Here is a 16,824-nt window from a genome sequence, read left to right on the forward strand (position 1 = left end):
ATGACCCACATCTATGCCCCCAAAGCAGCCGCGTGGTGGCTGACGCGTATACCATTTTGCCCCACAACTCTTCGCTGACATGGCGGTCACCTAACCCCACATGCCTGCCTTATTTCTAGCCATGTCTACGAGTTGTGGGACCCGCTTTGTCTCCTATTACCCCTACATTTTGTCAAGGCACAAGTGTTTGTTTGTGTCCAAATTTCCCGTCCCACACAGACCCGTCAGCTTCCTTCCAAGCTCTCTTTTGCACCTTTAGGTCCCACTCTTACATGGCTCATGACGTGGCATACCATTTTCCCTCACGTAATGCCAGTGCTGACTGACTTGCTTCCCATACATAAAGCCCAACAATCCCTCCCTCCCTCCTCACTACTCAACTCTCAATTTCTTAAATCTACTGCAGCACACCCCATCCCTCTCTTAAAACACAAATCTTTTTTCTTCTTCAAAAATCTTTCCTTTTTTCTACATGGCTGTTGATGATGCTCTTTCATCACCTTTGGGTCCTCCAGCGTGTGAGAAAGATGCTAAAGCTCTTCAATTCATTGAGGAAATAACTAGAAATACTGACTCAGTTCAAGAGGATGTTTTGGCTAAAATCCTGACCCAAAACGCTGAGGTCGAGTACTTAAAACGGTTCAACCTTGATGGTGTAACTGACCGTGAGACTTTTAAGTCTAAAATACCCATGATCAGATACGATGATCTTCAACCTGAAATCCAACGAATTGCTAATGGTGATCGCTCTTCCATCTTATCAACTCACCCCATCTCAGAATTCCTTACTAGGTGAGTTTTATACAAGCATATATAATACCTTAAAGTTTCCTTGATTTGGCCTGTTTGGGTTCTTAAAAAGTCTACTGTGATTATTGGCCTAATTAAGTTTTTGTCTTCTTGAAATTTTGTAGTTCTGGGACATCTGCTGGCGAAAGAAAGCTCATGCCAACAATTAAACAAGAGCTGGATCGTCGCCAATTACTGTATAGTTTACTCATGCCAGTAATGAACCTGTAAGTTCCAAAAAAAATAAATCCCAATAAACGCGTTCAAGTTAATTATGCGGGCTTCATCTAATTCCAGCTCATATGCATGTGTGAGTCTTACTTATAAAATTGCACTTTTTATGCAACAGGTACGTGCCTGGCTTAGACAAAGGCAAAGGCTTATACTTCTTGTTCGTGAAATCTGAAACAAGAACCCCAGGGGGTCTCTTGGCTCGTCCGGTGCTCACGAGCTATTACAAGAGTGACCACTTCAAAACACGTCCATATGATCCTTACAATGTGTACACCAGCCCAAATGAGGCCATTCTTTGTGCAGATTCATTCCAGAGCATGTACACTCAGATGCTCTGTGGCCTTCTAGAGCGTGAACAAGTGCTTAGGGTCGGTGCAGTCTTTGCTTCCGGCCTTCTCCGTGCCATAAGGTTTCTCCAACTTCATTGGCGGGAACTTGCTGGTGATATCGAGTCAGGAATGCTAAACAAGGAAATAACTGACCCTTCCGTCAAAGATTGTATGGTGAAGATTCTGAAGCCAAACCCAAAGCTTGCAGAGTTTGTCAGAATGGAGTGTGGTAAGGAAAACTGGGAAGGGATCATTACAAGAATTTGGCCTAACACCAAATATCTTGATGTGATCGTCACTGGAGCCATGGCCCAATATATCCCTACCCTCGACTACTATAGTGGTGGTTTACCTTTGGCGTGCACCATGTATGCCTCATCAGAATGTTACTTTGGGTTAAACCTGAATCCAATGTGCAAGCCATCGGAAGTTTGTTACACAATCATGCCAAATATGGCTTACTTCGAGTTTTTACCCCACGATCCTGCTGGGTTCACTCATGATTCAACTCCAAAACTTGTTGACCTTGCTGATGTTGAGTTGGGTAAGGAATACGAGCTTGTGATCACAACCTATGCCGGTTTATACAGGTACCAAGTTGGTGACATCCTTCGAGTTACCGGGTTCCACAACTCAGCCCCTCAATTTCATTTCGTAAGGAGGAAGAATGTATTGCTTAGTATTGACTCGGACAAAACAGATGAAGCTGAGTTACAAAAGGCAGTTGAGAACGCATCACAACTTCTACGTGAATTCAACACAAGTGTTGTTGAATACACTAGCTATGCTGATACGAAGACAATTCCTGGACACTATGTGATTTACTGGGAATTATTGGTCAAAGACCCAGCCAACTCTCCTAGTGACGAAGTACTAAACCAATGTTGCCTTGCTATGGAAGAATGTTTGAACTCAGTGTATCGACAAGGCCGAGTTGCAGATTGCTCAATTGGACCACTCGAGATACGTGTGGTGAAAAATGGTACATTCGAGGAGCTGATGGATTATGCAATTTCAAGAGGGGCATCCATCAATCAGTACAAGGTTCCAAGATGCGTCAATTTTACTCCAATCATGGAGTTGCTTGATTCAAGGGTGGTATCCAAGCATTTCAGCCCAGCTTTGCCATACTGGACACCGGAAAGAAGAAGGTGATTTCTTTGGGCACCGACCAAAATTAAGTCTCCATTGGTGTGTAGAATAATAATATTAGAGTACTTATTAATGTTAGATTAATTCTTAATGTGTGTGTGTTTTTTTTGTTTTTTTTTTTTTTTTTCATTTGAGTGAGGAGTAGCTTTTGTGACAAAAGGTTAAAGGGTATTTTGACTAGGATGTTTCAGGGTCAGGTTTTGTGTTTCGGTTCAGCTAACCTGTGGAAATGATCTGACCTTGACTGAGATGTTTGTCTAGTGCATGAAATGTTTCTTTCAGATGCGATGGACCATGTAGTTTTTTTTTTTATCGTTTTTGACATATTTATATCATTTTCTTGCGGGCGAAAACATGCCGATGATCGATTCAGCAAATGCCGACAGGAACGGCAGCATAGAAGACTATTAGAGCAAAAGAGCAAGACCATAATATATATGCTCCTCTTCTGGATAATTTGTTCAGTGTTCTGTGGGTCTCCCAGGAAAGTGAAGTGAAAGGATAAAAAGGAAAAGTCTGAAATGTTACAGCAAGAAGTTACAGTATCACCATTTCATCCGTAGAGATTCGGGCGTTGGATGAGTATTATTAATTAATTAATCATAAGAATAGAATAATACTATATATTTAACCAGCGCTTCTTCGTGGGTTATCATTTTTTAAAAAATAATAATAAATATGCAAGCTGCTTCTATTTGTTTTCTTGCATAAAAATTTCAAAGTGTAAATTAAAAAGATTATGCAAATATCTAATTAAATAAAATGATAATTATTTATATAAATAAATGAAAAAAATAGTTAACAATAACCAAAAGAGAATTGAGAAAGATAAAATATTAATGTATATTTGATTGTTTTTACTTAACTTATTTATTTAAATCAATAAAAGATAAATCTACATACTAAAAAACTCATGACTTGATCAAAAATAATCACAAATAAGACTAATTGAATAAACTCATTCTCTTAAAAAATATTATGTGAGGCCCAACACATCAATAATATTTTTTAAAAATGAATATTTTTTATTTTTAGAAATAATATCTTGAAAAATCAAACACAAACACAAACACAAAATAATTATAAAAAAAATTATATTAAAAAAATGACATATAAAACTCGTGACCTAAGTAATAACAATGTGATAAACCTATTGGAAAAAAATTAAAGATAATCACAAAACCAATATTTTAAAAACAAGAGTAATGTAGAACAATAATATTGCACGAAGTCGAATCCTGGAAAAAAAAATATTCAAAGATGAAACCAGAAAAAAAAAAAATTACACAAAAGGATCTAAAAAAATTAAGGTTGAAAAAAAAAAAAGCATTCATTAGAGGTCAAATAAAACTTTTCAGATGGAGGGTTGAATTGAATTGAAAAATAACTTTAACAAAAGAAAGAAAATCAAAAGAATAAGGGTTGAATTGGAAAAAAAAAAAAAATTTGATTGAAGGATGAAATTAAAAGAAAAAAAATACATCAATAGGGCAAATGAAAAAAAAAGTTACAAATAAAAAATAAGAACCGAAATGAAAAGTAAAACATTTGAGAAATTATAATTGAAGGAATAAGTTGAAAAGAAAAAAAAACTTCTATAAAAATAATAAGAACAAAACAAAAAATTAAAAGAATGAGAATTGAAATTAAAAAAAAAATGATAAATTGTAATTGAAGGACTAAATAAAAAAAAACTTCTTTAAAAGGAATAATAATGAAATAAGAAATTAAAAGAATGAGAACTAAAACTATAAATGGAAAAAGAATGGAATAAGAAATTAAAAGAATGAGGACTAAAATTGAAAAACAAAAAACAAAAAACAAAGAGGATAAATGTGTAATTTATCTGTCAGGAAAGAGAAAAGTAGGGGGAATGATCACTGGTGAAAATTTGACCATCACAAGCCGACACGCATCATCTTGTGTGGAAGAAGACCTAATCACACGTTAAATGAGACAACGGAAGGCCAAGTTTAGCAACTAGATGGTGTCACATTTGTTTCCATAAATGGCACAGACACACAACTAACACATTATCAATACTTGCCAGTAATTTTTTGATTTAAATAATCAAAAGTAAACATAACAAATATCAAAACACCTTTTCATGACCTGTTAATTACACAAAATACTTGTGAAAATTTACAAAAATAGCCTTAAATACAAAGCTACTTTTTATTTTATCTAATCTGAGGTTAAAGTCGTACTTGTACTTGTACTATACATGGTCAATGAGAAAACCAAAAAAAACCCTTGTCCAGTAGCCCAACAATTTTTTTATCTTGGGGGCAAAGAAGTAATTTAACTGTTAAGAAACTTGTGAAAAGTCAAGAAAAACCTTGGTCAATAATTTTAAATTTTGTTGACTTTAAAGGTAAAATAATATTTTTATTATTTAAAAAAAAAGGAAAAGACACATACACTCCCAATCTTTTAATGAACAATGCCCTGGTAAAAAAGACCAACAAAACCCTGGCCTCAAGGCCTAATTTTTTCTCATTTAAGGGTAAATAAGTAATTTCATTATAGCAATCCATAATAAATAATGTATATTGCTACAATGAAACACATTTTAAAGAAATAAGAGATATTAACTATTTGAGTTATAACACCAACTGAGATTAATAAGTTGGTTTTATTTTAACTAGACGATAAAAGAAAAGGCAATGATATTAATTGGACAATTTTAAAAAAAATCATGATAACTTGGGAAAAAACAACGAGAGTATGAAATTGAATTAAAAAAAATTGACAGGTCAACAAACTCTAAAGAACATAACGAGGAAAAAAGAATTAACTACTAAAAAGAATTTAATATAAAAAATGGTAATTAAAATAATGGGGTGAAAATCAAAATAAAAGGTAAATTAGAGGACAACTATTTCTTTTTTATTGTAGGGTTAAATTGAAAAGAAAAATAACTAAAAAAAATGAGGATAATAATGAAAAAAATAACACACCATAAACTTGGATTAAATGGTCAGATTAAAAACCAATAAAACTTTTTATAAAAGTGATAAGGAAAAAAAAAAGATATTCGAAGGTTAATGACAAAAAAAAAGAGTATATGAAAAATTGAAATTGAAGGATTAAATTTAAAAGAAATAACACTTATACAAAAAGAAAATGGACAAAAAAAGAAATTACAAGAAAAAAGGACATAAGTTTTTGTTTGCAGTGTTAAATTGAAGAAAAAAATAACTCAAGCAAAAAAAAAATAAAAATGGAGGACAAAACTGAAAACAATAACACTAACTAAATTTGGATTGAAGGGTGACATTGAGAAAAAAAAAAAAAACTTTTATAAAAGGGTAGACTAAAGAAATCAGAAATTAAGAGAACAAGGTCCAAATTGAAATATATAATATATTACAAATCGGAATTAAAGGATTAAATTAAAAGGAAATAAAACTTTTATTAAAGAGTCAATGAAAAACATAAAAAATAAAAAAAGAATTATTGAATCACAAATACAAAGAAGAAGAAGAAGAAGAAGAAGAAGAAGAAAAGAAAAAGACTAATTTGTGATTTTTATGAGTGGAGAGGGAAAAAGAGAAGGAGGAAGAAGAATTTGAAGAAGAGATTCACTAGAGACAAACCACTCAACCATTAATGACATGTATTGTATTAGTTGAAAAAGAACGCTACAATGCATTTAACTACACGGTGGATGGATAGTTATAACCAATGGGAGGTGTTGCACGTGTCACTCGAAGTATGTAGGTGTGATATGTGCAACGCACGCAACAATAACTTTTTAAATTTAATATTATTTTATTATTATAAAATACAATAATGTCCTTGATAAAACAAAAATAAATAAATAACTTCGAAAAAAATATAAATATCTCTCTACCAAAAGCTTTGATTTTATTGATTTAAAAAGCATTTTAGTAATTTAACCGTAATAGAAAATATAAAAGCCTTTAATACCCATGAACTAAAGGCATATACGTTTTTTTCTTCAAGGGAATTTTAGTATTTTAACTATTCATATAAAACAAAAGGACCTTAATGCCCTCCTAAACAAGGCCGCTAGTTATTTGAATAAAGGGTAAAATAATAATTTTGCTATTATAACTCACATGTATCTAGTGCTATAGTAAAATCATTGTTATAGTCGTCCTACTGTTTTAGTATATTTGTTATATTCTATACTAGCATATACTAGCATAATTACTGACACAATGTCGCAATTAGCTTTAGAAAACCCGTTTTAATATTTTAATTAATTTAGAAAATCAAAATGAATTAATACACATTTTGTAATATTTAATATCATGCGTGTTCGTGTTTTTCTTTATGGGTTTAAATTGAAATCAAGAGGTGTTCAAGCAATTTACACTGGAAGTGTATTTAATTTTGAGTAATGAGTTCATAATACTGATTACAATGACGTAATTTTGAACTCTAATTTTCGTTATTCGAAATCAAACTATAAATTTTAAAAGGAAAATAATAATATCAAGCAAATTATTTGATTTGTCTATGTTACCTGAAAAAATAATCAATAAAAAATAAATATAAATTAAAAGATGATAAATTAATAATCAATAAATTACATTTTTTTCTATTAAATGTTAATCTATCATAGTTTTGATTTTTTAAAAAAAAAGAAAAGAAAAGAAAAGCAAAGCAGTTAGTGTTATTTCACTCAATTTCAATATCATTGCTATAAATTTTTTGAAAACTATAAATGTTAGATTGATTAATTATCAATCATCGAAACCTCTATTATGGTAAAATTTCTTGATAAATGATCATTACTTTTTGTAAACTAGTTATATGGAGAATCACAATTTTTGAATAATAAAAAAAAATTGTGAAAAATAATCATTAATTTTTTTTATAAGATTGTATGAAAAAAAAAAATAACCACTAATTATTGAGAGAATTTGGTTTTGAGGAAGTAATGAAAAAAAAGAAAAATAAAAGTATGTTTAATTATTTTTATTATAATATTTATTTAATTGTCAATATATTTTTAAGATTTCGTTAGCTTTATTCAATAAAACAGCTGATTTTTAGGAAATTAGGAATTATATATAATTTTATTTTGATTTATGTTTTGTATTATTAAGATTTTCTTAATTTTCTATTTATGCTACTATATTAAAAATTTTGAAGAGGATATTTACTTTACTTTTAATGAAAACCCTGCTTCACGACAGCAGCTGCACATTATGATGTCCACTTCATGTTTTTTTTTTTTTTGGTCTGCTTAGGATAATTGGATAGATGTTCAACGGCACTAAAGGCAGCTATTGAAATTCACGAGGCAGACTTTAACCTGGACACCTGTTCTGTCTATCATTACTAAAAAATTAATAAATTAAAATATCAAAATCAATATAATTCTTTTATTAATATATTACAGTGATATTTAATAAACAAATTTATCATCATCAAATCTATTGATAAAAACCGACAAGAATATTCTTACAATATATATCAAATAAATCACAATAAAAAAAAAGAAGTAAATAATTAGATGACATGTAAATTTTAAATACAATGTTATTGAATTTAATGGTAAAATTCATGCATGAATATGCTAATAAAAAAATTTAGCAGCATATACTGACAACATTAATTATAAAGGGTATTATTGTGATATTCAAAAAAAACAAATCATATGATAACATAATATTTTTACAATAATATTATCGAGAGAGTTACTGTGGATGTGTTTCTCTTTTCAATTCATCATGTTTTTTTTTTTTTTTTCTAAAAATAACTTTCACTTTATATTCAACTTTTCATTCCTTGCCTTTCCAGTGAATTATCCAGACTGTCTGCCAATAGATTTGCCATGGAAATGAGGTGGATAAAAGCTCAGAGAATCAATAAATCTAAGATTTAAGGCCCCTTAATCGTACCAAGCAAGTAATATAAATGGATATTGTTACCTTTCTCTCTTACTACCACACTCAAATTTAAAGAATATTTATTATTATTATTATTATTATTACTAATGTAGGTATTCAAACTAGATTACATACACTTTAATTAGAGGTATTTTTTTCTTTTTTCCTTCAATTTAATAATTTGATGACATAATCATTAGATCTTGTTATGAGGCCATAGAGTGGATGGGGCTCTGAAATACAGCAAGGAAAAAGACAAAAAAAAAAAAAAAAAGGAAAAAACACACGCCCCTGCCTAAACCAAGGCAAGTTAGTGTTTTCAAGGTAGGTATGATGTATTATTCATTGCAAAAGTAGGAAGAAAGAGTAGTGAGAAGGCAGAAGAGAAAATCTCTTCTTCGGAATAAGCGAATATGCTTGCCTCTCCACGGAAAGCACGGAAAGAGGTGGCCCTAAAGGGCTGATGCATTGTAATTAGCAAGCATAGTTGTCAATTCATCAAACGATAAAGATGAATAATTTTTCTTTTCGTTTTTTCAAAATCATATTCGTGATAGATTGAAAAGTTCGACTACAGAAGTTCTTGACCTAGAAGTGGGGGTTTACTCCTCGCATTTCCTTTTTGGCATAAAGTTTTTGAGATCAATCACGGATTATGAGTTAGCATAATTAGTATGATTATTATATTATTTTCCGAGCCATATTATTTTTAAAAATAAATCAAAATCATGAACTCAAAATATGACACATATTAAATAAATTTTTTTTAAAAAATTATTAAACGAGAATATATTAGATTGACTCGAGTTAAAAATAAATTAAAATCATGGACTCAAAATATAATACATATTGAATAAAATCTTTTTTAAAATATTAATACAGTGATATATTAAATGATATTTTTAAAAAATATTGAGACAATAATATATTGGATCGACTCAAGTTAACCTGTTAAATCTATACTTGGACAATGAGACTGCGATAATCTTTTAAAAAGAAAATCATAATAAATTATAAAAGTCAATTTCTAATTATCTCAATGTTAAGGATAAAATTAAAAATGATAAAAACAACTACCCAAGTTAACTCGAGTGTTAGCCAAACCATAACTCGGATCATGAGATCTAGACAACTCTATAGAAAGTAAATCCAAAAACATTATGAAGCATGATTTCCAACAAAGGTTGGAATCAAAAGAAACATCAATTAAAAAATAAAAAAAAAAAAAAAAACAACAACAACAACTCAAGTCAGCTTAACTAATTGGTTAAACTCTTGATTTGGGTCTTGGGTTCGGGATAATGTTTTTTTAAAAAAAATTATGAAACTTCATTTCCAACAGATCCAATCTTAACGGTTGAGATTGAGGGGAAAAAAAAACTAAATCCATTAGACATGGATTATGTAAACCCCTGAAGTAAAGTAATAAAATTAAGGAGGGAAACAATAAGTCAAATGATGGAAATAAATTTATTAGATCTTGTGGGAATAATTATTCATGTGAGAAATTAAACAAAATTATGGTGAAAGGGTTTTAAGAAAATGAATTTGGTGTAAACAAATGTTTTGAACAAATAAATATTTACCTAGAAAAATAAAAGGTTGAAAAGTGGGACACAAAGATAATTAATCAAATTATGATATGTGTGTGTCTATATATATATATATATATATATATATATATAGGAGCCTTGGGCGGCCAATAGAATGAGGGAAAAAGAGAGAACTCTATATAGAATTCTAAAGAAACTTAGGAAAAAGAACCTACAAGAAAGTGGAAATTAGAGAGAAAATCTTGAAGATTAGTAAAAATCAAGTACAAAGTGGTAAAAAAAAAGAGGAGAGGGGGTGAAAAGGGCCAAACAAGGAAAATCTAGGAAGTTATTTGGAGCACATTTAAGGCTTGTACAAGTCTTGGTAAGGTATTCTCCTTTGATTTGAACAAGTTTACATGAAAAGTAGATAAATTGAGTTAAAATTCTCAAGTTCTCTTTAGGATTTTTTATGGATGAATTGAGTTTTTTTTTTTGTTTTTTAATGAGTTTGAATTGGAATTATTGGTTTGTATATAGTTTTGATACCAATGATATTATAACAAAATTTGACAAAACTCATGGTTGTGTCTTATGATGCATAACAAATCATGAAAGAAAAAAAATTTAAGGGTGAATTAAATTAGTATGTCTTGAATGTGTGCATATGTAAATCTAAAAACATTAAAGAAAAAATTATGGTTATTGGAAGGGGAGGAGCTGGTCATGGTAGGTGAAAATAGGAAAATATTTGATATAAACTTGTAAATGAGGAAATTATAAGTGAATTGTAGTAACAGATGAAATTGTATTAGAGGAATAAATAGCTTACACAATGTGATGATTCTAGTGTATTTGGTATTGAGTTTCTTAAGCGCTTTTGAAAAAAATGTAAATTTTATTTATTTATTTCTTTGCTTCAAATTAATATTTTGATCTGCTGATATTAAAAATAAAATAAAAAAAATATTATTTTGATGTGTTTTAAAATGAAAAGCACTTTGAAAAGAAACCGCTACCACACTCTCAAATACACTAAAAGAGAAGTTGCTACTAAAAAATGAGGGTTACTCAAAGGAAAAAAAAGAGAAAAAGAAATGAGAACTTAAATAGGTAAGTGAATTGTTGTATGATGAATGGTGAACTAACTAGGGAAAAGTTAAAAGAATATGTTGAAATCATGTTTATTTTGTTAGTGTAAACATATTGATGATGTTTTAAAATTTACTAGAATTTAAAACAAATTAGTATACGTTGATTGATAATGAAATGGACTGTTTGATATGGTTTACAAGTAACTGGACTATTTCATGCAATGATTTTATTAAATAATTTATTGCGTCTTGACATTAAGCACATTGAGTTTATGAAGTTTATAATGAGTTGGAATTCTCTTATTATATTAGAGGTTGCTAGGATAGGAGCTCGGGTAGAAGGAGTTGGGCTATTGCGAACATGAGATATGTGTTTTTCACCTCATTTAAATTTTGAAATTTATATTTATAATTGCATTTTCAAATTTTACTGTTATTAGATGTGTTTGTACACACATAAGAAACCAAGAGAATATAAATAACAACGGATTTATAAATAACCGTGAGGGGTTAACAAATTATTTGAAGTCAGAGGAATTGTTGAATTTATGGGGATTTATGGGCAACCATAAGGAGTTACTAGAATAATAGAACATAGGAGTTGCCAGATTTATGGGTAATTGTGAGGAGTTATCGAAGTATTGGCAATCAGATGGATTGCTGGAATTATTAGCAACCATTAAGGTTATTGAATTAATTACTATCAAATTAATTGCCAGAATTATTGTTATAACCCAATTTTGGGTTATTCCTCAAAATTTACTCTTATTTAAAAAAATAATAAAAAAAAAAATTGTCAATATGAAGAAAGCATGTTGGGGGATATAACTGCAATTTTAGAGGAAATTTAAGGCCCAATTATATCCTATTCAAAGCCCAAAAATAGAGAAAAATATAAATTAAAGGTCAAATGCAAATTAACTTGAAATAAAGTGGGTTAAATTAAGATTTAAGGAATTTATTAATATAAAAAAATAGGAAGGATATTTTAAAAATAAAAATAAAATTAAATAAAAGTGACGAGACACTTGATAAATGGAGAGAAGAAATTAATTAAAAGCTTAAAGGAAAATTAGTATTAAGTGCATTGAGGGGTAAAAGGTAAATGGCCATGGAAAATAGAATAAAAGGGGCTTTATTTTTCTTTTTTTTTTCTCTCCTTGGACTTGGCAAAGAAAGGGGAAGAGAAAAAAAGCCTCATTTCCCATCAAATTCTTAGGAAAAAAAAACCATGGATAATAAAAAATTTGAGAAGAGATTGATGAAAATTGTTACACACTACATCTTAAGCATATAATCAAGAGAAAAAAGAGGTGAAAACCAAAGGGAGAGGCTATACTATTCATGACAGCAGGGAGGAATTAAGGGAAGAATTGAAAATTTTTGACTGATTGCGATTTAAAGACTAGAATAATATCTGATAAAAAGTTTTAGACTTATTTTAGCAATTTTATGCAATTCAAATAATATTTAAAGTAGAAATCATAGATTTTAGGTTAGGTTTTATAGAAAAATTTAGGGAAAATTCAAATTAACTATGAATTGATCACATTGGGTTAGATTAGGCTATGTTTGGTGTTAAACTTAATGGAATTGATGAAGAAAAAAATATAGGGTCCTTAAGAGCCTAAGTGGCTGACTAAAAAGGGATTTAGGTTCTTGATGTATAATTGCATGTTATTGAGTGAAATTGTTTTGAATTAATATATTTCTATATAGGGAAATGATTTTCAAAAGAATTGAATTATATTTTGAATTTTGATTGAAATGCTTGTCATAAAAGATAAAGAGTGAAAGGAACTTGTTTTCTTGTGAATTCTCTTTTGATTTCTTGGTTGTTAGAGGTAACAAACTTATTTAATTAAGTTTTCTAAATTTTTTTTATATCTTCTTGAATGATTAAGTTGCTAGAGTCTTATGAAAAAAAATAGGTTGATGAGATTAAATGTTGAAGTATATGTTTTGATGATTACATGATGCTAATTGGGATATGTGATGATTGAATAAAGGTTTAATAAAAGAAGTTTTAATTGTAAAGGATAAATTCGATTAGGTGAGTGAAAGAATCATATTGAGGATGATATAAAATGAATTAAGTGGTTTTGATTGCTATAAATGATGGAAAGTTGCATGGAAACATTTATTTACATGCTAAAGCTAGAAACACAAAAACAAGACAACCTTGTCCTTGATGTTTAGTTGAAAATAGGGTTTGAAGATGATAGAATTTGAAATAAGTTCCTTCATAAAATTTATAGGTACGAATGATAGTTTTAAAATTTAACTGGTCTAATTTAAATTAGAGTTTTAAAAATCCAAATATGAAATAAAAATCAAAGAAAGGTGTAAACCAAGATTTACAAGGCAGTTTCTAAATACTGGTGTAATTTATGATTTTAGGTGTCTAGATGGCAGAACTGGGTTTAGTGTTCTCGTCAAAATTTTATAAATATGTTTTATCTTTCCAAAGAAATAAACCATGCATAAAATAGATTTATACAATTCCAATTATGATTAAAACACAAAACAATGTTAAGAGTTGATTATGATGAATGGCCTGAAATTGGTTAATTTAAATTGTTAGATAAATATTTAGATTTGACAATTTATTTAGTAACGAATATATTAAGAAAATTTGATATGTATATTGATACAAGAGAGGCTCTGGGAGCTATGCAACAACAAGGAGAAACTCTGAAATCTTCAACTGCAGGTAGGTGTTCAACACCTTAACATTTTTTTTGTTAGATTGTTGTTATAATGTTTTTGATCGATATGTTATGTTATTTTGTATATTTAATTTGAAAAGTATATAAAGAGGAAGAATGTAATTTCATGTTGATGGGATTAATGCCAAGTAAGGAGCCGTGAAACTAGGTCACAGTGATGGGATTAATGCTTGATAAAAGGATAGAAGAAACTAGTTCTTAATAATTGGAACGAAGTTCGGTAATGGACATAAAGATCTTTTGTTAATAGACAAGTGACCAATGAAGTATTGTAACAATACAATAGACATTTATTATCTAGGGATCTTTTGTTAGTTTTGTAAAGGATTATAATAATTATCCTTTTGTAACTGAATATTAATTTCCCTTAAATGATGTAATTAAAACTTCAACTTATTTGTGGTAGTAATAATGATGTATTTATGCCCTTTTGTCATTGCTTAGACTAATAGTACCATATAATTTATAGTTATAGATCTTTGAATTGAATCTTGAACATTATAATTGAATGCATGATATGATATAAAAATGAATTGCAATGATTGTGATTACATGTGTTGCGAAATGGTGAGTCCAGGATGGTTGAACAATGATTGAGCTGCATGTGTGATGAGTATATTAAAGTGTTACGAGTATTTTATTGATAACTTGGGATTTCCTAGTATAAGAGAGATTCTGCCAAAATTTTGATAAAATTCTCATAGAACTAAGCTTATATAAAAAAAACTCACCAAAAAATAGAAATTTTTATAGGAAATAAAGTTTAAAATGTATCAAATTGTTAAGGTTGCTACATAGGAACTGAAAAAGGTTTGAGAATTATTTGTGACAATAGTCGGAAAAGGTTTGGGAATGACTAAAATTTATTGGTGAAAAAGACTTGAAAAGGTTGGGGCATGATTATAAATTTTTTTATAGCAATGGATGGAAATGAAAAGGTGTCTATTGGTTATGAAAATATGATGTTTGTTGTTGCTAGTAAAAGCGTGGGGGAATTGGAGTGATAGTTTTCATTATATTTTTGCTTTAGGGTCTTTGTAGTTATTTTTTAAAAAATAATAGGAATCTTGTAAATATTTAGACAAATTTTGTTGACTTTTTTAAAAGGATGTAAAGTATTATCCAAATTATAAACTATAAAAGGCAAAATATAATTTTTTCAAACTACAAAGGTAAAGTATAATTCACTCCAAATCATGGGATGAAAAGCCAACATGCATGTGCTCTTCCTTTCATTGGCCTAGGGTGTTGGGATTTTTTTTTGCTGTTTTTGTTTTTTAGTATATTTAGGTTAACTATAGATTTATGAAAAGAAAATATTAAATGCGGTAGAGTTCATGTGACGGATCGTGAGTTCGACAGGTTAAGCCATAATATTTAGTCTATTTTCTTAATGCAATTTTTGTCCATTAATTTAAAAGAAAAATAATGCAATTTTATTATTTTGTTATTGATGATTTATTTTTTTTATTTAACTTAAAAAAAAAAAAAATACAATTTGATCGTTTGTTTTCAATCATTTGCTTTTGTTATCTTAGTCTCAACACGCATGTGATGGTTTTTTTTTCCTTTATATAATATTTCATATAAAAAATTCTCATGTGCTTTATTGTTATATAAATCTATCTAATGAAAAATAATTTATGAGATAAAATTTTTATTGAATCCGATAGCATGCATGACTTGCTTCACGAGATTAGTTGATTGACTTGAGATCACATGTTTTTTTTAAAAGAGTTTTTTTTTTATCAATTTCATCCTTCAATATTGAGTTAGTTGAAGATTTTAGTTTCTAATTTATTTTCTTCAAGATTATCCCTACAAGTCTTGCATGTCAATCTGGATTGATCTAGATAGATCTAATATGTTTCCATCTCTATATTAGAAAAAAAAAATCAATATGCAAGTGATTTTAAATTAATGATTAATATATATAGAAGACACATTAACAATACCTAAATTTGTTTTGGTGTTTGAAAAAAAAACTTGCTTCGATCTCTTTGGCATAACATGAACAATAAGCTAGTCTCATGTTATACATGTATGCCCATGCAAGTCATGTGACCCAATTCAAAACTATTAAGGCATCAAGATTGGTGTGCTTTAATTTTTTCACTTAATTTTCTAATGAATGGATATTTGAGAGTGAATAAGTTTTTCTGGGAGCAAAAGAAAAAGCAAGATAAAAATAAAAAAAAAAACTCAAAGAGAGTGCCAGCTATATTTGTTCACAGAAGTAAGTTCAATCCAGACGATGGAGAGATACAAAACCCAAATAGCTACTTCCTACTTTTAGTTCAAACTTTTTTAATTTATCTTTGGCATCTTTGCTAAAATTGGTGAGAGTGGAAAAGTCCTACCCGAAGCCTTAAACACCATAGATCCTAACTAGAAAGTAAAGAAAAAAAAAAATATGTTATAACTTATGACAATTCAACTAACTTGCTATGATAATAATAATAATAATAAACACTCTTTGCCTAAAACCAATAATAAAAACCAATTGGGTGGTAGCCCAATTGGTAAAAGATTCAAGGATGAGCTTCAGATCTTTATGGTTGTTAATATGATGATCACTAGTAATTTACATGGTTATTAGATTTATGATCCGTGGGATTAGTCAATGTACGTCCAAGCTGATCCAGACACCTATATTAATAAATAAAAAAAAGCTTTATTTTATCTTTTTATAGGATTTAAAAACAACCCATATGGCATAGAAAAAAGGGAATTGGAATCCAATCTTAAACAGTTAAAGGCTGGAATCAAATTCTAAGCAATTGAACATATAGAATCTGCATACAGAGAATTTAAACAGAGATTCTGACGAAGTGGAGATGCTGAATTCATGATTTCCAATTAAAGGCTGGAATCCAAATTTTTAGGCAATGTTTACTGACAGAGGCGTGAGTCCACACATGCAGGCCATCGAATAGGCGCAGACTTTTAGCAGAGTAAAAATTGCCAGATTTCTTTTATCTGCTTATGGCCCAATACAGAAATGCAGATCAGCCCACGGTTGACCTTTCTGTATAAGAGTCCAAATATTAAAAACGAAGGCCCAGCCCATAAAAGGGAACATCGGGAAACACACAACA

The 16,824-nt window shown here is 29.4% G+C and overlaps 1 protein-coding gene across 1 annotated transcript; it reads left to right on the forward strand.

Annotated features, from left to right (window-relative positions):
• The first annotated feature begins 387 nt into the window (after window positions 1-387).
• On the forward strand, window positions 388-2,790 carry LOC118055461 (probable indole-3-acetic acid-amido synthetase GH3.1). Its single transcript, XM_035067377.2, has 3 exons — window positions 388-792; window positions 915-1,016; window positions 1,139-2,790. The coding sequence occupies exons 1-3, from the start codon at window positions 473-475 to the stop codon at window positions 2,505-2,507; spliced, it is 1,791 nt and encodes a 596-aa protein (XP_034923268.1). The 5' UTR covers window positions 388-472; the 3' UTR covers window positions 2,508-2,790.
• The last annotated feature ends 14,034 nt before the right edge of the window (window positions 2,791-16,824 follow it).

The sequence above is a fragment of the Populus alba genome, chromosome 1, assembly GCF_005239225.2.
Source record: "Populus alba chromosome 1, ASM523922v2, whole genome shotgun sequence".
Lineage (NCBI taxonomy): Eukaryota > Viridiplantae > Streptophyta > Magnoliopsida > Malpighiales > Salicaceae > Populus > Populus alba.